Here is a 23,847-nt window from a genome sequence, read left to right on the forward strand (position 1 = left end):
ATTGCAGCCCTCTACAGAACAGAGTCTCTTCTTGCTAACGGGCCCACATCTACCAAGGCCAAAGCTAACAGAGTTTTTTTAAGGCACCTTTGAAGCAACTGGGAAAATGCAGGGAGTGGAAAGGCCAGAGCTTCCTCCAAGAGGGGGTAGAGCTAGAAGCTACCCAGTGGACCTTGGGCTCAGGCCTGCCTCCCTAGCACCTGTAGCAACGTGGGTGGACCTTGAACACACACTGGAGGCAGGTCTGGGGCTTCCAAGGTGAACTGCCCTTCCTGTAGCAATGGCTTTGGGCTTGCTTAGGTCCCAACAGGGATTTTGGTACCAGTAGACAGAGATCTAGCCAGAAGGGAACCTCCTGTACCAGGCTGGCATTCAAGATGGGTCTCTTCTCCAGGGACAGTATGGACTTGGGCTACACAGAGACACTGACTTCCTCCATGAAGACCCCAAAAGGAAACTTCAGGTTGCGGTCCCCTGGAAGTCAGGGAAGCCATGAGGAATGAGCATGGGATCCACTGTCGTTCTGGCCAGTAGCCAACAGGACTCTCAACCAGGGGCGTCAGAAGCCACCTTGAATTACCATATGGTATGGGGTGACAGCCAGCTCTGTCGAGAATGGTGGGCAGGGACGGACACATTCCTTTGAGCTAGCAAACCACCTGCTCTGGGCTTCTCTGCCTAGAGAGACCCAGAAAGACTCCGCCACCTCCTGAAAAACTTCCCAGAAGGATAGAGGGCTGAACATGCTGTGGCCTCAGCTTCCTGTTTGGTTTCAGAGAACACGTATTCCCCAGATTCCAACCAGTGCTCTTGGGACGTAGGTGAAGTCCATATGGAAACACTCGGCAAGACACCACCATGCACTGGCTGCATCCTCGGTGCCTGCGATCCTTACAGTGACCACAACCACAGCAATGATGGGGCTGCAGAAAGCAGGTCTTTCTCATACCCCAAGAGCCAGCTGGGCTTGTGTGTTCAGAGCTGTGGTGAGGTGCAGCCTCCGCCATGCAGGCAATGACCCCAAAGTCTACCGGCACCCCACCAGGCTAAAGAACAGAAGCAAGCCCAGGCAGTGCCTCACTCCCGAGCTTCTCTTTCCTCACTGTTGGTCCAGAGTGGGCCCCCAAACCTTCTACTTCCACAGCTTGGAAAAGCATAATCCCAGCCATGACTGTACATCTCTGGGTTACCTGAACCCTCAGCTAGTTTCATGGAGGGCAATGTGAGTCCATTTCATGACACAAGTCCACATCCTTAAATGCCAGACTGATGCCCTCATCCACCCAGTCATGCATGGACTGAGGTTCCTAAGGGCCACGAGTCCTTCAACCCAGTGCAATCCTGTACCAGCACCCGCCCCCCAAATTAGTGCCTGTCACCCTTCTACACAAATTGGTGGTACCACCACCCACTACCCTACAACTCCCACCCCTCCTGCCTTGTGCGTCTGCTGCGATTCCATCCTCCCTACCAGACCCACATACGATTTATTGACTTAAGAGACACCACACGGAGCATGTTCATTCAGCAGCTGGGCCTGCAACTGATGGCATTTACTTTGGAGGCAATTACCACTACAGACATCCCCCTTCATTTTTTTTTTTAAATAAACATCTTACAAGCCAGGGAGTAAGCAAGAATCTTGCTCACACACTTAGACTATCTGAGGGAAGCTTGAAGATGCACAGTGTGGCCTCTCCAGCCATCTGGTGAGCCACCACGACCATCAGAGCTAATGTGCTGACTGTGGATGGATGGCATCACTGTGTGCACAAAAAGACCTTCTGCCCAGCAGAAGAGAAGAAACTGTTATGCAGAAGCATCTAGAACATTCTGGACCCAGGAGCCAGCCAGGTCAGCACGGGGCTGCCAAGCATACATGATCTCATGGTGAGCAAAGAGAGGGGCAAAATACAGTGACCAGTGTCAAGCCAGTGACTTCCATCTCCACAGGGTGCAGCAGACGCACCCGTGGCACACAAGGGCAGAACAGGGCTTGAGGACAGACAAGCCACCAGCAGCTATGACCGCACACTGTCTAGCGCGCCACAAGCCCTGCTAGGAGACGAGACTCGCTGAGGGAAACTGGCTAAGAGAAGGGACTCAGCGGGTTGCTGTGCCTGCCATCTTGCTCGGCTGCATGAACCTCTTTCAGGGTCAGGCCAGTGTTTGTCTGAAGGAGGTAGGGAAAGACACCTGCCTTTTCCATCACCTTGAAAACACCCCAGAGCCAGCCCTAGCTCCACTGTCCCCGAGTCTCCCACCTGAAGGCTATTGGGACAAGCACTCAACTTCATATCTCTGCCCACACCTGGCCTGTTCATCTGTGGAGTGCGCAGGGCCAGCCTCCCTAATGCGGAAGCATAGGTTGGCACTCAGCACCCACGGCTGATTGGTCGCATGTCCTTGTCTTCCTCAGATGCCTCAGAGAGCCTTGGCACTAGCAGGGTGTACTGCATGGGGGGCGGGCTTCTGGGGATGGTGAGCAAAGGCATAGGCCTGCCCCAGGATAGCCAGGTCCACCATGACCTGTAGTAGACCACAGACTGAGAACTGCAGAGGTGCGCCGTTGAGCAAGAAGTAGGCTGTCTTGAAGGTGTCACCACTTGTCCACATGAGCACCATCTTCAGGCTGTAAGAATACAAAGGGGCAGTCAGTGTTGACCCAAGAACAGGGACATATATAGAGGTCAGCTGTGTGGCCCAAAGGATTAGGGCACATTAGGAAATGGGAACCACAGAAGGAGGTGGGATCCCCTGACCCAAGCCTGTCCACCCTACCACCTTGCACTCTTCCCTGGTCCCAGAGAGAGGGGACAATCTACCTCCCACTAGGACATGGGTGTTCTGACCCCCCATGGGTCATACCATGGCTCTGGCCAGGCCTTCAGAATGGCTTAATCACAGAGAGCAGTAAAGGCTGGTACCCAGGGAGGCCAGGACCTCAGGGGTCTTTAGCCTGGCCCAGTAGGTTTCCATACTGGGTGCTACGGATGTGGGGGGACGGTGAAGGCAGAGGCAGGACACAAAGTATAAGGCGGCTGCCCTGGGGCCTTCTCTCAAGAGACTCTTCCATTAGAGAAACAGAAACGACCACTATTGTCCCACACGTCCCTTGTCTTCCCATGGCATTAGATAACACAGATATAATGGAACTGTTTTGCTGTATAATAGGTGCAAACAAACCCAGCTTCCCTGGCAGCTGAACCTGTGGCACTAACTTAAACCACAGGCAGTCCAAGTGTGCAGGCTGCAGCTGATGCCCCCAGGCAAACAGCTGATTGGTGCTTACAGCTGCAAGCCCCCTAATACACTATGCAGAGGAGACATCCCACAAGCTAGGCACAACCACGTTCGTCGGCCACCACTGTGCAGTATGCCAGCTTCCTGTCCTCTTGGGGACACCAGCTTACTCCTTCCTGAAATGGCTATCTCTTTCTGCCAATCTCAGTGCTGCAGCTCAGATGCCTCAAAACAAAGGGGGGTGTTGAAATAATGAGCGGCGGGGCTGCGTCCCCAACACCCCGGCCGCTTGGCTAGCTCATGCCCGAAATAACAACACACAAACTGTATTCATTTAAAGAACTGCTTGGCCCATGAACTCTAGCCCTTACAGGCTAATTCTCGCACCTGGACTAGCCCATTTCTAATAATGTGTGTAAGCACCCCAAGGTGCGCTTACCGGGAAGATTCTAGCCTCTGTCCATCCTGGGAGAGTGTAGCAAGAGTTGAGCATGGCGTCTCTGCTCCAGCAGAGCTGTCGGGTCTCTCCGGGAGCAGAGCAGAGTCTGACCTCACTTCCTCTTCCGCCCAGAATTCTATTCTGTTTTCTCCTCCCATCTATGTTCCAAGCCATGAGGCCAAGCAGCTGGTTTATTATAACTTAATCAATGAAATCAACAGATTGATATATGACACTCCCACATCAGGGGGGGCAGCATACCCAGGTGTGGGGGCACTTGAATGGTGGGGGCAGATGGATTATGAGTTCAAGATAAGTCTCAGCTACAAGACTTTGTCTCAAAACAAACACACAGCATTACTGGAAAACCACATTATGAGAAGACACCACACACATGGAGAATCCAAAGGACCCCTGATGGGTAGGTATGATAATGTAGGGCCATATGGAGGTTACTATTGCCTAATGTTTCTCATGTGGTTGGACAAGTCTGAGGCTGCAGGTGGCTAAAGTCAGTCTGTAGGACATGGTCAGGAACCCGAGATTTCACCTCTTGGACAATGTCCCTCATAATCCTACAGCACCAAATGAATAGGAGACAACTTCCATAGGATCTTCTGTGGTAGTAAGGCTTTCTGTTGTCATTTTAAAGTCAGGTAAGGCCAGGGGCTGGAGCGACGGCTCAGCAGTTAAGAACACTGGCTGCTCTTCTAGGTTCAATGCCCAGCACCCACATGGCAGCTTACGTTAACTGCAATTCTAGGGGATGCGATACTCTCACACAGACATACATGTAAGCGAGAACATCACTCAATGCACATAAAATAAAAATAAGTCACTTTTTAAAAACTGGGTGAAGCCAAACTGTTGGGTTCAGAATACCCAGAGTAATAGAAGCAGGTAATGGGAATGAAATCTGGGTCTTGTTGCATGGGTGACGCAGCAAGACCCTCACACCTCAGCTGCAGTCCCTCAACAGAGGAACAGAGCATGGGGAACGTTGGGGTCACTCCCTGCTTAGGCAGGAGGCATCTCTCAGAGACCAGGATCCCCCTACAACAGACAGACCTGCCAAACTTCCAGAGGCTTCTGGGACAGTCACCCCTGTCCAGGCCCGCAGGAAATGCCTGGACAGTCATGTATCCCAAGCTGAAAGCAGGTGCTGAACTCTCAGGGTTCAGTCTTAAAGCCAATGGCACACGTCCCTGGGTTGTACAAGGGACATGCTGTGGCCTAGAAAGAAACTGGAACCAGCTGTGACTCATGCGGTCTTCTGCAAACCAACATCAATTAAGAAGAGCCTGCAGCAAAGGTGGCCGACCTGCTCCTCAGAGTCACAGATGTATGGTGAGCATGAGCTGGGACCAAACATGCATGAGACCTGTGTGACCCAGTTAGACACACAAAGATGGGGCTCAAATAATTCGCCCAATGTCACATACTAAGTAGGTTGGGATCCCTTGGGCTCGACTCCAAAGTCCAGCAGCACAGGACTTTGAGACAGGTCGCAGCCCAGGATATACAGCTGTAGCCCTTAGCCCCAGACCACCTGTCCCTGCCCAGCCACCTGCCCAGCTGCCCTCACTATTAAGATCCCATCGGTCCCAAACACATAGTTGTGTCTGTAACACCAAGTGGAGACATGAGGTAATTGCTGGAGCATGGCACTGCCCAGTGACAGGGATATTCTTAGCCGCTTGGATCCTTCCTTCGGATGGTCTCTATCCTCCAGCAAAGACAGCTTGCTGCTGACGCCAGCACCATTCTGGTCCTGGGACAGGAATCTAATCATGCTGAAGTTTTGACATGCTCTGAATGGCTCAGAGAGTAGCAGGGGGAAGGAGACCACGGTCTACACAGGAGAAGCTACAGGGCCACTGTACACAGGGCAGATTCACGGTCAATTTCCTGGGACTGTTAATGCTTTGTTTGCTCTGGGGCAATGGACACCAGCTTTTCTCCATGCAGGAGCTCCCCAATCCTTTACATCAGTGGTAATCTTTACGTGCAAAGAGTGGGCACTGCCCCTGAAATCCCAGTACTCAAGAGATTAAAAGGCAGGTGGATCCAGTGTTGAATAGGCCAGGCGTGATGGTGTGTGTACGCCTTTAATTCCAATACTTAGGAGGCTGAGGCAAGAGGATCTCTATGAGTTCAAGGCCAGACTAGTCCACTTAACAAGTTCTAGGACTACACAGAGAGATCCTGTCTCAAAGCAGAGAAGGGGAGAAAGGAAGAGAGAAAAAGCCCAAGGGCAGTCTAGGAAAATGATGGGGGCAGGGTACAAAAGTATATCACATCCTAAGAAGTCCATTTCTCATCCTTGGATGGAGGAAACAGCTGCCCTGGGGTCTCACCAAAAGCTACCCAGGGTACAGGATATCCGCTTTCCCAGGCAGAGAGCCTTGCAGGGGAGCCAGCGTGGGTGTGGAGTAGGCTGTCATCCCAGAGGCCTCGATTTTCAACTTCAAGATCAGGGAGTGGAGGGAGGGAGATCAAGACCATAGGGAAGCCTAGCCATGGCTCCAGCTCCCTCTCTGCCCAGGGCTGACTGCTCTCTCTCCAATGGGCCTCTTGGCCCGACCCAACTGTCCTCCCCCACTGTTTTAATCTAGGCTCTCATTACCTCATTCCTGGCTCCAGCATTTTTCTTCCGAACCAGGCTGCCAGATCACTGCTCTTAAAATACCTCCTCACCTCATCTTTGCCCTGGGCAGCCGACAGGGGTGCCTCTCTTTGGCACCCAGGACAGTAAAACCAACTGTTGCACCTGCTCGCCTTGCCTCCCAGCGTCAGCCCACTGACACGCTGACCATGCTGACCTCAGTCCAGGACTAAGCCGCCACCACCACTGCCTACAAAAGCTCCCCCAGGACTGACACCCACCCAACTCATATCCCCTTGGAGGTATTTGTAACCCTGGGTCAGACAAAGTTCTCTTAGATGAGACACCAAAAGCAAAAGCAATAAAAGAAAACGCAAACACACTCCATCAAAGTTGACAGGGTCTTAAGTCTCCCAGACCGGCCTTACAATCCTAACATAGCTGGGGATGACCTTGAATTCATAATCCTCTTGCCTCCGCCTCCTAATGCTGGGTTTATAGGTGTGTGCCCCATGCCTAGCTTGTGTGGTACTGAGGATCAAACCTCCAGGGCATGCTAGGCCAGCACTCTACTAACTAAGCCACTCCCATCCCCTAGAGTTGAAACTTGGGCATCACAATAGGCAACCCTGAAAAGGTAGGCACATAAGCCAGAGTAGGATATAAGAGAAATATTTATAAATCATATATGTGATATGATTTTAATACCACAGAATGTTTTAGCTCTTACAGTTCAGTAATAAAACACTACGAATACACATTTTAAAATGGGTAGGGACCCCGGAGAGACCTTCTTCAGAGACATAGCCAGGGCTACAAGATGTTCACCATCATTTGTCAGTGAAAGGCAGAGCAAACCACCGTGAGCCAAGCACTTCACACCCACAGGGATGCTGGGGAAAAAAGAACAAACCAGAAGACCTGGGAGGGACCGGCACGCCCCTCTCCCACACAGCTGGTGGAACATGAAAGTGTGTCTCTCTGGAAAACAGGCTGGCAGTTCCGCAGACGGTCACACGCCAAGCCATCACGAGACCCATTCTATGCCTCCATGTTTTCTCAATGAAGGGAAACATAGTGTGTACGCAGGAAAACCTGTACAAGTCAGGAGAGCATGAGTCATAGCATCCGCCAACTGAAGACAGGCAGACACCTGGTCCAGCCACAAAAGGAAGTCATGGACAGGAATGAAGCTCACGCCAGACACAGACCGCCACACGCTATGTGGTTCTACAGGTGTGTAATGACCAGAACAGGCCAATCAGGAAAGACAGGACACAGGTGAGTGGTGTGGAGGAGTCTGGGTCGGGTGGGCATGGCTGCTAATGAGTTCGAGTTGCTCAGCCTTTTTGGTGAAGAGACTGTTCCAAAATTAGAACACGGTGCTGGCTACCAGAGCCCGTGCCTGCACTGACATGCACCAGAAGGTACTCGGCAAGCAAGCAACTTGTGGTATACGCACGGTATGCTCCAGTGGGTGGTACCTGGTCTTCCTGCTGTGGGCACTAAGGGCCCGTGCTTCTTCTTACAGAGTTAAGCAAACAGAGCAGGCTGATTACAGAGGTCTGGTAGTGACAAGGACATGGCCCAGAAGCAGCAAGCTGACTTTCCCAAAAGGCTATATAAACGCAAGGGGCCTGCTCAGGGGACCAAGGCTAGATCTGTGGGACCGGTTAAGCAAAACCCAGTTTCTGGGAGCATCTCACTATAGCAAGAGAGCCCAGAGTCCCAGCTGGATCCTGCAGAGTGGCCTGGTGGCACGGTCCTGGGGCCTGTCCCTCAGCCTCCTTTTTAACTGCCCACGATCTAAATCCGCCCACCTCCTCCTTCTCATTCCGTTCTCACGTGGCCTCCAGGCCTCACTCACGTGAGCCCTGCCTCTGAGCACCTTCGCTGCTGGATTCTTCAGACTCTGCAATGCCTCTCCCTCCCCATTCCGCACTCCCAGGGCCTTCCCCAGCTACTCCTTCCTGTTCTGCGCTGCTGAAGGCTGCCTCATGCTAGCCTCCCTCTTATCTTTCACACCCACCCCTGTGCTCCAGTAATTACTTGTTAGGGAACAGTCTTCAAATCTAGTAAAAACCTGGAGGAAGGAGAATGCAAATACCCCCGGGATCAGCCTTGTAGGGGTTTGCTGCATTAATTAGTAAAGTCATTCCAAATGTATCATCATTCATCACAGGCTCCAAATCCACAGCCAGCTAATGTTTTTCAAGAGGGAAATTACTCAAATATATCTCGAGCAGTAGCTCCGAGGTAGGAACTCTGTATATGTGCCTATTGGGCTGTGTACATACATACATGTGTACATACATACAGGCGTACTTACATGACGGTGCAATGGGGGCACGCAGTTCCTTAGAGGAAAGTGATAAAACCTACCTGGTTGTGTGACCACCTGTCAGCAGCCTTTAGTTTCCAGGTGTGTTTAAGTGTTTACGTGTGTGCACATGTATTAAACACAACATTTCAATCCATCACAAGAAGCACCCACACCCCATCAAATTTATTTGAAATTGCACTTCCTGTGGTTTCAAGAGTCACAACCCCAAGATCTTAGGTAGTCCGGCACTCCATCTAGAGGTGAGGACATGGGGGACCTGATCTGGGGTAGTCCGGCCCTCCATCTAGAGGTGAGGACATGGGGGGGACCTGATCTGGGGTAGCCCAGCCCTCCTTCTGGAGAAGATGAGGACATGGTGGAGCCTAACATATCCCCAACTAGGATTCCTAATAACAGCATCCACCCCAGCAGTAATGGAAGCTTGGCCGGCAAGTGCCTCTGTGACTCTGCCCCAAGGCAGCAAGCACCCTGCCCCTAGAGGATACCTTAGCAGGGAGCCCCATATCTCCAAACACTGGCTCCTCCTCGGCCCCAGGACACCTTCTCTAAAACACCTCTGCTCTCAGCTGGGTAAGGGTCACCCGGCACTCACGTTTCGGAACAGCAAGGAGTTAGTGATCTCCAGAAGTCACCCGTGTCTTTCCTCTGTGCTCTGAACTAACATGGACTCCCAGTTGGAGTTCTACCTGTACATCTACCAGCTCCAAACCAGAGCTTTGGGATCCTCATAGCTTCAGCCTCCACAGATGTAAAAAACCGTCCAGACTCAATTCAGGGCTCCATCCATCCTCACTTGGGAAACTTGATCCACTGTGGTCACAACTGTCACCCTAATTCTACCCTGCTCGTGTATCATGTTAGAGCTTTAGTGGCACTAACGTCCCTCGCCCTGAACCACACTGCACTGCACTCTATACCTGAACATACACCTCACATGGACCTACACTCCACGCATGCACACAAGCCTCGGACTTGCAATCCTGCATCCAATAAAAAGAACCTCAGAGAGCTACTGAAATCCGAAATCTGGCATCTGGCACCACCCCAAGCCTCAGCACTGTCCCTTCTTCCCAGGATGTGGTTTACACAACAAGACAGGAGGCTATGATTCCTCTGACATCAAAATGCCACCACTATACACAAGAGCGCAAAGAACCCTCAGAGAAGGGGGCCTCTAAGGGTCTTCCACAAGAGGTGGGGTGACCTTGGTGAGGAGGGGACAGGGTCTCAGGTAGAAGCAGGATGGAGGCTCAGAAGTGGATGGGATCTCTGAGAAGTTAAAGGGTCTCAGTGTAAAGTTCCATGGGTTCCTCAAGGATGGTGCCAAATTAAACACATGACTGGGTTCTTCCCTCCAGCTCACCCATGGATCTGCGCTCAGTAGATGCCCTTTTCTTCAAGACTTTCCAGTGCTCTATGGGGACTGTCCTGTTAGACAGATGTCTCCAGATATGATCATGATAGCACAACTTTATCTCCCCCCCCACTCCGCTTCTCCAGACACTGTATCTTTGGTGGACTGTGGCAAGACCCACTGTGAAAAAGTCATAGCTGGAACACCTTTGGTAAGGTCACCTGCTCTGTCATAGCTAGTTGTATAGGTACCATACTCCTCCATCCCTCGTCCTGGGACTGATCTGCAGCTTCTGGTGGGCCATGGCCTCCACAGAGGCGGTCCTCTGCTTCCCTCCCCTGCCCCATCTATAAACCTATCTTCTCAGACAAGAGTCCACGGCCCAGTGTGCTTAAGCAGGGTGGTTTCATCATGCTGCTGGTGCTCAACGGCCCCAGGGAATGCTGCCGGAACCTCCTCAGGAAAACCCCTACCTCATGCCCTCCGTGGAGCGGTGGCGGTAGTTTCGATACAGCTGCGGCACACCCAGCATGGCCTCGGTCAGCACAGCCAGGAAGCCCAGCGTCTCCACAAACAACGCCGAGTCGATGGACAGGTAGGTGATATAGCCTGCCACGCCTGTGAAGGCCAGGACACACTGCACGTAGTCTGCAAAACTGCTCCAGTGCCAGAAATGGTGAGGGTCAAAGTCTGGGGACGGGAGAGAGAGAGAGATAGAGACACCTCAGTTGGGTGAGCCAGCTGAAGCTTATGGGGAGAGAAATACCAAGGCATGGGCAGGTCAAGTCAGTGTGAGGAGTCGAACCTCGGGACACATACAGTGAGGAGACATGAATGGGTCAGAGCAATCCAAGGTTAGTGTGGAGAAAAAAAAAATACAAACCGTGGGAGGAGAGTTGAGTGGGTCAAAGCCGGTGGGGAGATGTGAATAGCTCAAATTCAGTGTGAGAAGGGACATGAGCAAGTCAAAGTCAGCATGGAGAGCAAGCAGGCTGAGGTCAGTGCGGGGGATGAGAGCATTCCAACAAGGGCCCAGAGACTCTTGGTACCAACGTTAAGTCAACAGAGAGGCTACTAAAGCCCTTTAACTTAATCCCAAAAGTTCTAGGAAGGAGCGTTATACATTGTACCACAGCCTCTGGAATCTGATTCCTGGGTTAGAACTACAGCTTTGTCCTCTATAACTTAGGTTAACCCCATGTCTCCATCCACTTGGGGTAATGCACCCACCGCCCGGGACTGTTCTAAGGGTTAAGGCACCCACCTCCCGGGACTGTTCTAAGGGTTAAGGCACCCACCTCCCGGGACTGTTCTAAGGGTTAGTGCATCAGTCTATGAGTCTTATGGTGTTTTTAGCCCATGGGAGGAATGCAGTCAATGCCCAGCACACTATTACTACATACTTGGTGGCCACGGCAATATCCCTTCTTGCTTGGTGATACATTCTGTGGAATAGTCACAAGAAATCACACAAATGAACTAAATGACACTTCAGCAGATGAATACTTGGGGCCCTGGGGACCGTGATAGCTTCAGGGAAGCTTCAGATGAGAAGAGAAAACCTCCTCTAAGAGGGAGTGTGGCAGGGCTACGTCTGATCTAGTTCTTAGATGGCAAGTCCAAGACAGGCACAGCCAGCAGGTGTAGGTGGGTGGGGCCAAGGGGCGCCGGGGCACTAAGTTCTTGCTACATATGGCTGTTTTTATGAGGAATGGGATTTTCTTTTTTTCTATTTTTGTCATTGTCCTGGGGACCTCACCCATTCTAAGCAAACGCTCTCCCACTGAACCCCAGCCCACTGAATACAAGGAAAACAGCTAGCAGATGACGGACCTGGTGCCCCTGTTTGCAATTGGAAGCTGGGCTGATTGTAACTTGCAGACCACAGCAAAGCTGCAGCCCTGGGGTTTTCAGAGGCCCGGCCTGCCCTGCATCAGTATTTCTGCAGTCTGCGTCTGAACTGTGTAGGTGAATCAGCAGGTCACCATCTCCCTCTGCTACAGGAAAACAGCCTGTGCTGGTGTGGTACACATTAAAGTGTGTGTGCGTGTGTGTGTGCACATGCATGTGTGTGCGGTAGGGCGGTGGCTAACTTCCTCCCAATTACTCAGACTCAACACATGTAAAAAGTCGTTTCTAATACTACCCGGGAAGCTCTTTTTTGGTTTTGGGGGTGGATCAGGACAAAAAGGAGTAATCTAGAGAAACCCCAGAAAGCACATACTGACTAGGTTACCTGCACCAAATGGCATTTGCTGTGCGTCACACACGATCTAGCTTGGAGGTAATGTGGCCCCATACCCACCTCACTTACCAGGCTCAGAGACGTTAAGGAACCACCCTGTCCAAGGTTACAAGTCTCACTGGAGCCTGGGCCCAGGAGAAACTCCACAATAAAGACCTGCCTTTCTGGGTTTGGGGTCTCTGGGGTCCCCCTCCCCAGCCTCAGCAACACGCATATGAGCCTAACAGCCTAGAAGTGCCATCAACACATCAATGAAAGCTTGACTCAGGACTCACTACAGGGCTACAGCCATGCAATATGGGAGTATCACCACACGCCATGTACAGTTAAGACTCAAGTGCTGGTGGCCCGTGGACTATGCTTGGCTCTAGTTTATCTCCATTCTAGAGCCTTCTTGATGACAAGCCGGCCTGGACTCACTCGCAGCACCAATGCATCCTGATGATGGCCTAAGGGGCAGCAGGCACTGGGCCCTCAGATGAGAGGCCCAATCCTGAAAGGAGCCTGTTCTGGAGCAGCAGGTGCGAGCAAAGCTGCCCTGAACTACAGGGCAGGAGTGGGGGCTGGTCCAGGCTGCACCGTCTCCCTGTGTGTTCCAGCACCTGCAGGGAGAGCTCACTGACCGTCGGAGGCAAACAGATTCCCATCAGAGTAGCAGAAAGAAGCCATTGGCTCAATGCAACATCATCACATATGGCAGGCGGTGATCGGGGACCTGGAAGTCAGAGGTAGTCCTTCAACAGCAGGTAGCAAGGGATAAGGGGACAAGGGATAAATCCCAGGACAGCTGTTTGCTGAGAGGCTGTGAGAAGACTTGGAGATGACAGGGGAGGCACAGCACCCCAGTGAAGACAGACAGTAAAGAGAACGCTGCAGGACACTTAGACTTCATAACCTAAAAGAAGCTTTGCTGAAAGCCCCGATGTCATTCTGAATCTATGATGTGCAAATGGATGGACAACCCAATAAAAAAATGGGAAAAAGAAATGGACAGAAAGCGGCCAAGAAGCACATGGAAGAAAATACAGCATTCTCAAGTCTAAGGACAAGTCAAGTCCTCCTGAACCCAGCCAGCAGAACCTGAACCCAGGGTAGCCCCCACACTTTTGTGACAGGGAAAAACACTGGGTCCACCACATTGCTGAGAGCAGAAAGAAACCAAAGCTAGGCCAGGAAGCTTTTGTTGTTGCTGCTGTTTGCCCTCAAGGGCCCATCGCTAGGGCGGTGGAGCATGCCACCCCCACCAAGAACAGCACAGTTACACAAGGCAGCTTTGACACCTGAGGTTTACAACCCAGGGCCCTTCTTACGGCAGACCGCCAGCACCCTCGTGTGGCTTGTCTGCGCCACTTCAGGCAAAGCCTTCCCGTTCCCATAGGAGCAAAGTGAGAACAAGATGCATCCTCCAGAGAGTGGCGGTGTCTGGGATGCTGGCAGGCAAGGCCTGGGTTCTCTGAGCCCCTGTCAAAAGTTCAAGCCTGGCATTGAATAGAAGACCCGGATATCAATCCACACATCTTTGAACACCTGATTTCTGACAAAGAAGTAAAAAATATCAAATGGAAAAAGGAAAGCATATTTAACAAATGGTGCTGGCGTAACTGGATATCAACATGTAGAAGAATAAAAATAGACCCATATCTATCACCATGCACAGAACTCAAGTCCAAATGGATCAAAGACCTCAACATAAAGCCAGCCACAATGAACCTTATAGAAGAGAAAGTGGGAAGTACACTTGAACTCACTGGCACAGGGAACCACTTCCTAAATAGAACCCCAGCAGCACAGACACTGAGAGAAACAATTAATAAATGGGACCTCCTGAAACTAAAAAGCTTCTGTAAAGTAAAGGACATAGTCAACAAGACAAAACGACAGCCTACAGAATGGGAAAAGATCTTCACTAACCCCACATCAGACAGAGGGCTGATCTCCAAAACATACAAAGAACTCAAGAAATTGGTCACCCAAAGAACACATAATCCAATTAAAAAAAAAATGGAGTACAGACCTAAACAGAGAACTCTCAACAGAGGACTCTAAAATGGCTGAAAGAAACTTAAGGAAATGTTCAACATCCTTAGTCATCAGAGAAATGCAAATCAAAACAACTCTGAGATTCCATCTTACGCCTGTAAGAATGGCCAAGATCAAAAACACTGATGACAACTTATGTTGGAGAGGCTGTGGGGAAAAGGGAACACTTCTGCACTGCTGGTGGGAATGCAAGCTGGTACAACCCCTCTGGATGTCAGTGTGATTTCTCAGAAAATTAGGAAACAACCTTCCTTAAGACCCAGTAATACCACTTTTGGGTATATATCCAAAGGATGCTCAATCGTGCCACAAGGACATGTGCTCAACTATGTTCATAGCAGCTTTGTTTGTCATAGCCAGAACCTGGAAACAACCTAAATGCCCCCTGACCAAAGAATGAGTAAGGAAAATGTGGTACATTTACACAATGGAGTACTACATAGCAGAAAAAGTAACAACAGCTTGAATTTTGCAGGAAAATGGATGGAGCTATAAACATTATTTTGAGTGAGGTAACCCAAACAATTATCACATGTACTCACTCATAGGTGGTTTTTTAAATATAAGCAAAGAAAGCCAGCCTACAAACCACAATCCCAGAGAATTTAGACAACAATGAGGACACTAAGAGGGACTTACGTAGATCTAATCTACATGGGAAGTAGAAAGTAGAAAAAGACAAGATCTCCTGAGTAGATTGGGAGCGTGGGGAGCATGGGAGGGAGGGGGGAGCAGAGAAAAATGTAGAGCTCAATAAATATCAAAAAAAAATTTTTTTCAAGCCGATGATCATCAGCCCCTGAAAAGGCAGAGCAAACCCAATGAGGAACAGGGTACACGTCTCTCAACTTTTCTCAGAAATGACTACCGCCAGGGCCAGCAGTAGCACTCACCTCAGGGGCGGGGAGAAAGGTGCTAATACTTGGTTGGCCCTGACATGAAGTAGGGCCCAGGAGACTGAGCTGATAGGGGAGGCGAGCCGAGGAAGGACAGGCCACCCTATGACAGCATGGTACCACATGTAACCTCCCAGCTCTACCTGGCAAGCGGGACTGCGGCATGTTTCTCTCCAGTTCCCTAAGGTACTCAGCCCCACCATGGCAGAGCCACAGCCCAGCTCCAGAAAGGTTTCCTGTGGCTGCCATACTGTCCCATAATATCTGTGGCAAAGACACAAGTCTAGACTATGGACTGGAGTGAGCAGGAGCCCAGCTGGCCACCCACACCTTAGTCTGTGAATCTGGGAGTGCCGAGAGGAATTCACGTCAGCTGAAAGTAACACTGACCACTCTTGTCCTGAGCCTCACTGAACAAGGCCACCTCATGAGGCCACAGGTGATTCTCACCCAAAAAAAAAAATGAGCATCCCGTGGCCCGCAGTCCTCAGAGAGTCCTGGGTCAACAATCCAGAACAGCTCCCACCATCCTGGGGGACAGGGGCATTAGGGGAGACAGCTTTAAACCATCAGAGGAGACAGGAAATATAGCACTCTGCCCCCATCTGGGCAAGTCAACAACTGACCAGGGTTCTGCACAGGAGACCAGGAAGAATCAGGCTCAGCAAGGCAAGGGCAGAGCCACCTCTCAAACCCCCTCCCTATGAAGCACACACACCTGTTGCAGGAGGTCAGACCTAAATTTGGGTGGAGTGAAACCTGGTGCTGCTGCTGGCCTATAGCAGGCTTGGGCCAGGTGGCTCTTGTCATCTCTCTAGGTGAGGCTCCATACCCTGGAATCTCCTGCAGGCTTGGCCCTGGGACTAGGGGCTGTGCCTGTCAGTCAGAGTTCCTGTGAGCATTAGTGGCCAGAAGGAAGGTTGTGCATGAATCTCAAGCAGGCTGGCTAGGCTTGGAGCTTTTTGTTTTTATTTTATTTATTTATTTATTTATTTATTTATTTGGACATCGCCAAGTTAAATTTGGACTAGAATTATTATTTTTCCCTTGAGCCAGTTGTTATTTCCCAAACACAAGGCTGTCTCTCCACAACTTCCCAGAGTGTTGATGTCAACAGGTCTCAGTGTGCTGCAGACAAAAGAGCCCAAATAAATTGCTGTGACTCTGTTATCGTACCCCCAGGAGTATACCCCCAGGAGTGTACCCCCAAGAGCTGATCCCTGATTTGCTCTTGACCTTGGTAACAGTGTGCTGGGCTCTGGTTTCTGCTTGTTTGAACTTCCTCTCTCTGGTGCCTGACATGGGACGCTCTGACTCAGATGGTTTTCTGACCTAGGGTCTGGCCTGCCCTGAGGGCTCCAGGACAGCCGAAATGGCCTTCCTGGCCTTCCAGACCAGACTGGTGGTCTGGACCCTCCCCAGCACAGCCCTCACCCACAACAGACAAAGGACTGGCAAGGACGACTCAGCGACCCAGAATCAGCGTTCTGAGAACGGAGCCCTAGCTCACCAAGGAAGCTGGACAGCATTGCTGGCGGTGTGCCATGTTCAGTTCCCCACTCCTGGCTTCCAGACAGGGTCCCCTGGGAAACTGACTGGAAGCACCCACTGCCTGGCCAGAGTAAGGCAAGCAGCAATGGAGGCCAGCGTCTCAATCTGAAGTTGCACAAATAAGGCCGTATGTCATGGCACTGGCGCCGGTGATAACCACATCACTGTGGCAGCGACTCCGACAGCCAGGGAAGCTGGAGTCAGGGTGCTCCGTTTGTACAGGCTGTTGGAGCTGTGGATGCTGTCTCTCTCTTCAGGAGTCCTTTCTGACTCTCCTTACCAACATACCAGAGTGTTGGAACACTCAACTCCAAGTTTTCCCCTCAGTGGCACTGACAGGTAACACTGGAGGGTGAGATCGGTCAGCACAATGTTCTTCCTTGGCGGGGCTCCCTTCAGCGGAGAGCTGAGCCGAGGAGAGAGGGTTCAGTGGCCCAGGCCTGTCACGTCACCCTGCAGAGAGCACTCTTCAGGCCACCAATACTGCAGTGGATGACAGTGACCTCTGCCCCGAACAGTTCCACACAAGCTCACTGCAACACAGCTCACAGACAGCTGAGAGGGCCCAGCAAGGCTCTGGCCCAGGGGGCGTCACAATAAACAGCAGCTCTACCACCCAATATGGTGCCTTCACTTCCAACAAGCTTTAAGGTTCCTGCTTTGCGGCAGTTGACGAACAACACTGCTCAGTGTCGACAGTGCGCCACCATGGAACACTCCACCCGAGTTTATTCCTCGATGGCACTGACAGGTAACAGCACCAAGGCCTGTGGTCAGCCTGGATGAAGCGCCCTCCCTACTTCTAACCCCAGGGGTTCAAGTTAGACAGAACAGTGAGGTAAGTACTTGCAGAGAACTGAGCTGCCAGAGACAGCTGGTCTATGCACGCAGCGGTGGTCCAGCTGCGGTCAGCATCTCTTCCCCTGTTTAGCTCCTCTGCTCCGGGCTCCATGCCCAGCCAGCACACTCGGGACAGGAGCTCCACACAAGTGTACAGTTGAGAATACTGGGGGCCACCATCACAGCATTCACAGAGTGGGGACTCCCTCCAGGAGGAGAAGACCAGAGGTCACCCAGGGCCTGTTCTCAGAGGAAGCTGTTGACTCAAGAGGTTCACTACTGTTCTTGCTACCAGCTCTGGAGCAGCATCTGAGGTTCTGTCCTGGGGACAGGTATGGGGCCAGAGAATCCAAGGCTCTCCCCAAGGGACAGATACTCAGAGCAGAGCACAGGTGTGGGCTCAAGAGGGCTAGCAAGAGAATGAAGATGTGGGTCCTGAATGACAAAGAGGGGACTGAGGTGGTCGGGCACCCAGAATTTTTACACTTGGGAACTAAGTCGGGAAGATGGCGAATACCTGGCTGATCTGGGTTACATAGGGATACCTAGCGAGAAACTGTCTTGAGGGAGAAGGGAAGCAATAAGAATGACCCCAGTGCCTGCTGATGCCCCCCAGTGCCCACTGCGATGTGGCATCACCCAGAGTACCATCACATCAACAGAGCCATCATTGCAGGTAGTGGAGGCCAAGTGCGGTGCCAGTGAGGGCGGAGCATCAGGAGTGCAAAGTTGACCAGAGAGAACTATCAGGCATACGGAGGATTGGACTCAGACTGCCCTGTCCAACCAAACTGGGACACTAGCAAATAAGACACCCTCGCCCAGGTATGAGATTAGTGTCCATGGCTGTCACAAAAGTAACCTTAAATGTAGGGAGATGTAGTCCCTACGGAGGGGAAACAACAACAACAAAAAACAAGAAACATTATTTGTGAAAAGAGATTAGACTAAGCAGGAAAAAAAACCAAAAAACCAAAAAAACGACAACCAAAACAAAAACTTCAGAGTAACAAGTATATGTAGAATAGCAAATATATGTAGAACTAAAGAAAACCAAAGACTAGATATAAAGAACTGACAGAGGTCCAGGATATCATCTCACCCGACGGAAGAGCATTTCTAAAGGGAGAGCAATCACTGAGAACCAGGAGCAGCTGGAGTCGGGCGGTGTCTGAACTAAAACCCGTTATCTGGGCTCAACAAGAGACCTGCGCTAACAGAAGGGCCAGGGAACTTCAAGATAATTCTGTGGACATTACACTGCCTGAAGAAGGACAGTACCAGTGCCTGTGAGAAACACAGGCCGAGTGCAGCAACAGGCATAAAGAGCATCCTGACGGGGAGGAGAGAGGGGAAGAACAGGAGAAGGACTCAGAGTCTGTGAGCACAGACTCTAAACAGACCTGCCCACCCGAGGAGCCCCTTACCTTCAGGTACAAAACACAGGTCCCCATACCTCACCAACCACGGCTGAATGTCAGAGACAGAGACAAGATCTTGAAAGCAGCAGGAGAAAAATGGGGTCACTCACAGGGAACCCCAGTAAGATGAGCCACTCACTGCCCTCTCACCAGACACAGCCGAATTCAGAAAGCAGAGGGGTGGTGGTCAAAGTGCTGGAGAGGGGGGGCTGGAGAGCTGGCTCAGTGGTTTAGAGCACCGTCTGCTCGTCCAGAGGTCCTGAGTTCAGTTCCCAGCAACCACATGGTGGCTCACAACCATCTGTAATGAGACCTGGCGCCCTCCTCTGGCATGTGGGCATACATGGAGGCAGAATGTTGTATACATAATAAACAAATAAATCTTTAAAATAAAAAGCGCTGAAGAGAAAAAACAACCATCAGCCAGGAATCAGCTCCTAAGACAGCTCTTTACTGAAGAAGAAAGCAAAGTCCCCAGATAAATAAGAACTGGGGAAACTGTTGCTTTCCGCATGGAAATCAAGTGACATCAGAGGTCACATGAACGGACCCAGAGGACAAAACTGGAATGTGTACATAAAAATGAAAGACACAAGTGAGTGGGTCCCACATGTGATTCTGGCACTAGGGGTAGGGTAGGAGGCAGAGGACTGCCTCGGCTGCACTGGAAAATCTGTTTCAAGAAAAAAACATTCCCTCCACACACAAAAAGAAGATTAAACAAAACTCTAAGAATACAAGTATACACATGCACGCCTTTCTTGTCTTAACCAGATTACAAAGGAACTGCTGAAAACCAGTATGTTATAGTACTATTGGGGATGTTTTAAAATGCCTTCCATGAAAGAGTTTCCAAAACAGCACAGGAGGAAAGCAATGCTTGAGGTGGTAACTCAAACCCACAGACAGAAGGGAGGCTGGCCAAAACTTGTAAGGAAGCAAGGGACAGAGTAACTAACTTCTTCCCTCCCCTCATCTTTGAAAGGAGTAAAATCTATACATAGTAACAATTAGAAGATACATGCTTACGTTTGTAACACCCATGAACAAACTGCAAACACAGTCCTCACACCAGCAAAACACTGAGGGAGGAATTAGGCAGGATTTTCCATTATCTCCCCCCCCCCCAAAATGAAGTTAGGAAAAATTAAAAGGATTCTGACAAGCAAAAATCTGTATGGTAAGCCTTAGAGAAACTACTGAAAAAATAAAAGCTATCGATCTATAGTTAAAAAAATTACTAAAGGAATTAAATACCACACTATTAGTGAGTGAATTGTCTACAAAAAACTATCTTAAAGTTAAAAGAAGGACACACAAAAAACAAAAATAATGACAGACATAGATTAAAACATTACTTAAACATTAAGCAGGTAATAGGGTAGGAATCATTTTGATTTTTAGTGTGCATTTATCTGTGTAAGTGCGATGCTGTGCACATGAGGGTCAAAGGTCAGCATGTGAGAGCTGGTCCTTTCCCGCCGCCACATCGCAGGGGTCCCAGGACACATCGCAGGTCTCCATGCTCATCAGCAGTCACGTAAAGCGGACCTAACCAACTCACTTGCCCTAGGGTTTTTTTAAAATTTTGTTTTGAGACAAGCTCTTGCTATCTATGTAGCCCAGGATGCCCTTGAACCTGCCATCTGCCTACTGTTCAAAGCGTAACCACAGGTGATCCACAGAGGCTAGGCTAATATTAGAGTAAGGCTTAAGCCAGAACTGTGGGGTGGGCCAGCGACTCAGCTACTTGGGACTTCACGGCCTGCTTGGACTGCAGGGTCAGTTCTGCCTAGGCAACCGAGCGAACCCAGTCTCACGAGAAAAAAGGAGGCCGGGGTGTTGGTACCTCGGTGATGGTGCCTACCCTGCATGGGGCCCTGGGTTCAACACTGAGCAGGAAGGGAGACTGTAAAACAAAACCATGTCCTAGGAGACATTTTGCACCGACAGGAAAGGTCAGCCTAGCAGGATGACACACTAAATACGGCCCTAACAACTGTCCAAAATCATAAAAGCAACAACTGTCAGAAATGAAAGGGGAGGAACACAACTAACAGACATTGGGAAATTCCAGTGCCAACTTTCAAAATGGATACAGTTGGGCAGACCGAATAACGAGGAAAGAGAAGACCACAGTATCACTGTGAACCATGACTCAACAGGCACCCTCCTCCCCTCAACAGTGAATCCTCTCTCTGCCAACAAAGACCATCTCCCGGAGGGGGAACACCAGAGGAGGGGCCTGGAACGAAGCTTCCCCTCAGAATATCTGAACGCACTCTCCACAGTGACAGCAGGTGATCCTAGAAACCAGCAAAGAGTTGTGAGGGGTTCACAAACCTGAAGGGTGGGATGCATTCTTCAATAGTAAGTGGACGGAAGAAAATGAGAAAACACTTTCAGAGAGGAAAAAGTACAACCAAAACACACAGGAGGCCAGTCCACCATCGCAGGGTGGCTTTATGGCTGTGAGCACAGATGTTTCAAAGTAGTGGGAAAAAAAAAAAAACTAAAATCAATATCCTCCATGTTAAGAAACTGTGGCAAAACCAGGTGGGAAGCAAACAACCAAAGTGGGTGAGTCAGAGTGGAATTAAGTCAACTAGATAAAGAAAAACCAATCAAACCAAAAGTTGGTTCCTTGAAAAATCAATAAAATTGACATTCAAAAAAAATTGACATTCCTGTAAGTAGAGTAATAAAAACAAAGGGTGGAGATGGGATTAAAGTCACCAGAGTTGGGAATAAAAGAAGGACCAGCACCCAATGCTCAGGGGAGATTACAAAAGAGCACCAAGAAAAATTACGTCCTTGCTGGGCGGTAGTGGTGCACGCCTTTAATCCTAGCACTTGGAAGGCAGAGGCAGGCAATCTCTTTGAGTTCAAGGCCAGCCTGGTCTACACAAGTGAGTTACAGGACAGCCAGAACTACACAGAGAAACCCTATTTCAAAAAAAAAAAAAAAAGAGCGAGAGCGAGAGCGAGCGAGCGAGAGAGAGAGAGAGAGAGAGAGAGAGAGAGAACAGAAAAACTATAGGCCCACAGCTGGAGAAGTCTGTTGAGATGACTCTGAAACCAAGCCATAGTACTAATGGACCATGATGGGTGGAGAAAGCAACAGAAGATCTAGAAGGGCACAGAACAACAGGTGGGGCTGACACTGTTACCAGCCTTACCAGGTACTCATACCAAAATTGTAAAGAGCCCAATCCTTCACAAACACAAGAACTTACTTCATTATCCAGTATTCAGAATAATTCTAGCCTACATTTAAGATATACTAAAACCAAAGCCATGGCAAGAAAAGGACTCCAGACCAAAAACTTTCCAGGAACAGAGACAAAAAAAATCCCCAGCATAGTATTAACAATGGCATCCAGCAGTTAAGAAGTAACTAGACACCATAATCAAACGCCAGTCACCATAAAAATGAATAAAAGGCAAAACTCACGCCATCATCTCCACAGACACAGCACAGTGCTTAGCCAGTGCCGTCCACGACAGCAGAACAAACCCCCTCTGCTCGCAGTAACAAGCACTCCCTTCAGCCATTAAAGGCAACTGTGAAAAGACAAAGTGACCCTAAATGAGGAAAGACAGAAGTCGTCAGTGGAACCAAGAGTGGAACACACACGTCTTCTCTCATCTCCATCCAGCCGGGGTGATCAGGGAAGGCGGGAAAGGACACAAACTGCTGTCCCTTCTTGCAGATGACATGGACCTTTTATGTGGGCACTCTCAAGAAGTCCAGGAACTGGTCCAGAACCAACAGTCCAGGAAAGCTGCAGCACGGATCACTAGAAGCCAGCATGATCGCTACAGAGTAGCAATGAGCAATTCAAGAGGGAATGGTGATGATAATTTTCTTTGCACACCACTGAAAAGAATTAGCTCGTAATAAACTTAAAAGCTTGCAATCTTGAATTTTCTGCATCCATTCTTCTTTCCTTTTGGTCCACCCCTCCCTTGAAAGCGGCAGGTTCTAAATATTCCAGGCTGAGAGCAGCAGAGCTGTGGGTTTAAGTGTATCATGCGTGAACATGCTTGGTGAAGCAGCTTGTGAGGACAGGTAAGTGCAGGGAGAAGTGCTGACAGAGGGAAATGAAGCGAGAGTCTTGCAGTACATACCCAGGAAGGGCCGCCTGGGGGGGACTTTGAGTTCTTCATCCTTACTGTCTGTGGCTACATTTAAAAAGAGAGAGAAACAAAACAGAAAGAAAGGAGACAAAAACAGACTGTTTTTAACACTGGGAAGTGGGTGTTCCTGGCAGAGACACATTTCTTTAAAAACAAACAACAACAAAAACACCAAGGCAGAAAAGAGGTTTTCCTTTCTGTGCGTTCAAAAGTTCACTTTCTGAACTGTTCTCCAATCTACCCTCTCTTGATAAGACCCTCAGACAGTGCACGGGAGAACGAGGGAAGGGGACGAGGGGGAAACACCCACCAACATCTAAGCCAGCAAGTTCTCTACAGCCAAGGGACATTAACTACTGTGGTGTGACAAGCCCCAATTCTCACGTCCCTAGAAGCTCAGGCAGCCTGGGATTGAGAACAGTTAATCTGGGGCTAAAATGCTCTTACAGGCCACGTGGTACAGCTATTTTAGAGCACACAGAGCCACAGGTCCACCGCCAAAGGGCAGCCGATTTCACGGTGAATATGGCAGGCATGGTTCAGCGACATCATGATGAAGAAACTCCACCTGCCTGGGCAGACATCTCACCTGGAACAGGTCACAGTGCGTCAGGATCAATCAATAGTTATGCTTTAACCTCCCTGCTGGCACTGCGCCAGGTCAACAGCCCAGAGCCTTCCATGCCAGGGCACCTCGGGCAGCTGGCAGACTCTCGCTTTCTGGGGTTT

General features: G+C 50.1%; 1 protein-coding gene across 5 annotated transcripts in view; it reads right to left on the reverse strand.

Annotated features, from left to right (window-relative positions):
• Positions 1-1,519: 1,519 nt before the first annotated feature.
• Positions 1,520-23,847, reverse strand: part of Slc66a2 (solute carrier family 66 member 2) — a 39,181-nt gene continuing 16,853 nt past the window's right edge. For 2 of the 5 annotated variants that reach the window (XM_050165033.1, XM_050165034.1), the window contains exons 4-6: positions 23,110-23,163; positions 10,459-10,675; positions 1,520-2,632 (exon numbers count right to left, since the gene is read on the reverse strand). In XM_050165033.1, the coding sequence (XP_050020990.1) occupies positions 2,425-2,632; positions 10,459-10,675; positions 23,110-23,163 (479 nt within the window). In that variant the 3' untranslated portion in view covers positions 1,520-2,424. Of the gene's footprint in view, positions 2,633-10,458; positions 10,676-16,271; positions 16,295-23,109; positions 23,164-23,847 lie in introns of those variants that run through there. The other 3 variants (XM_050165032.1, XM_050165035.1, XM_050165036.1) reach the window with 3 other exon arrangements.

The sequence above is a fragment of the Alexandromys fortis genome, unplaced genomic scaffold (genome assembly GCF_014885135.2).
Source record: "Alexandromys fortis isolate MF-2015 unplaced genomic scaffold, M_Fortis_MF-2015_v1.1 scaffold_160, whole genome shotgun sequence".
In the NCBI taxonomy this organism is placed as follows: Eukaryota; Metazoa; Chordata; class Mammalia; order Rodentia; family Cricetidae; genus Alexandromys; species Alexandromys fortis.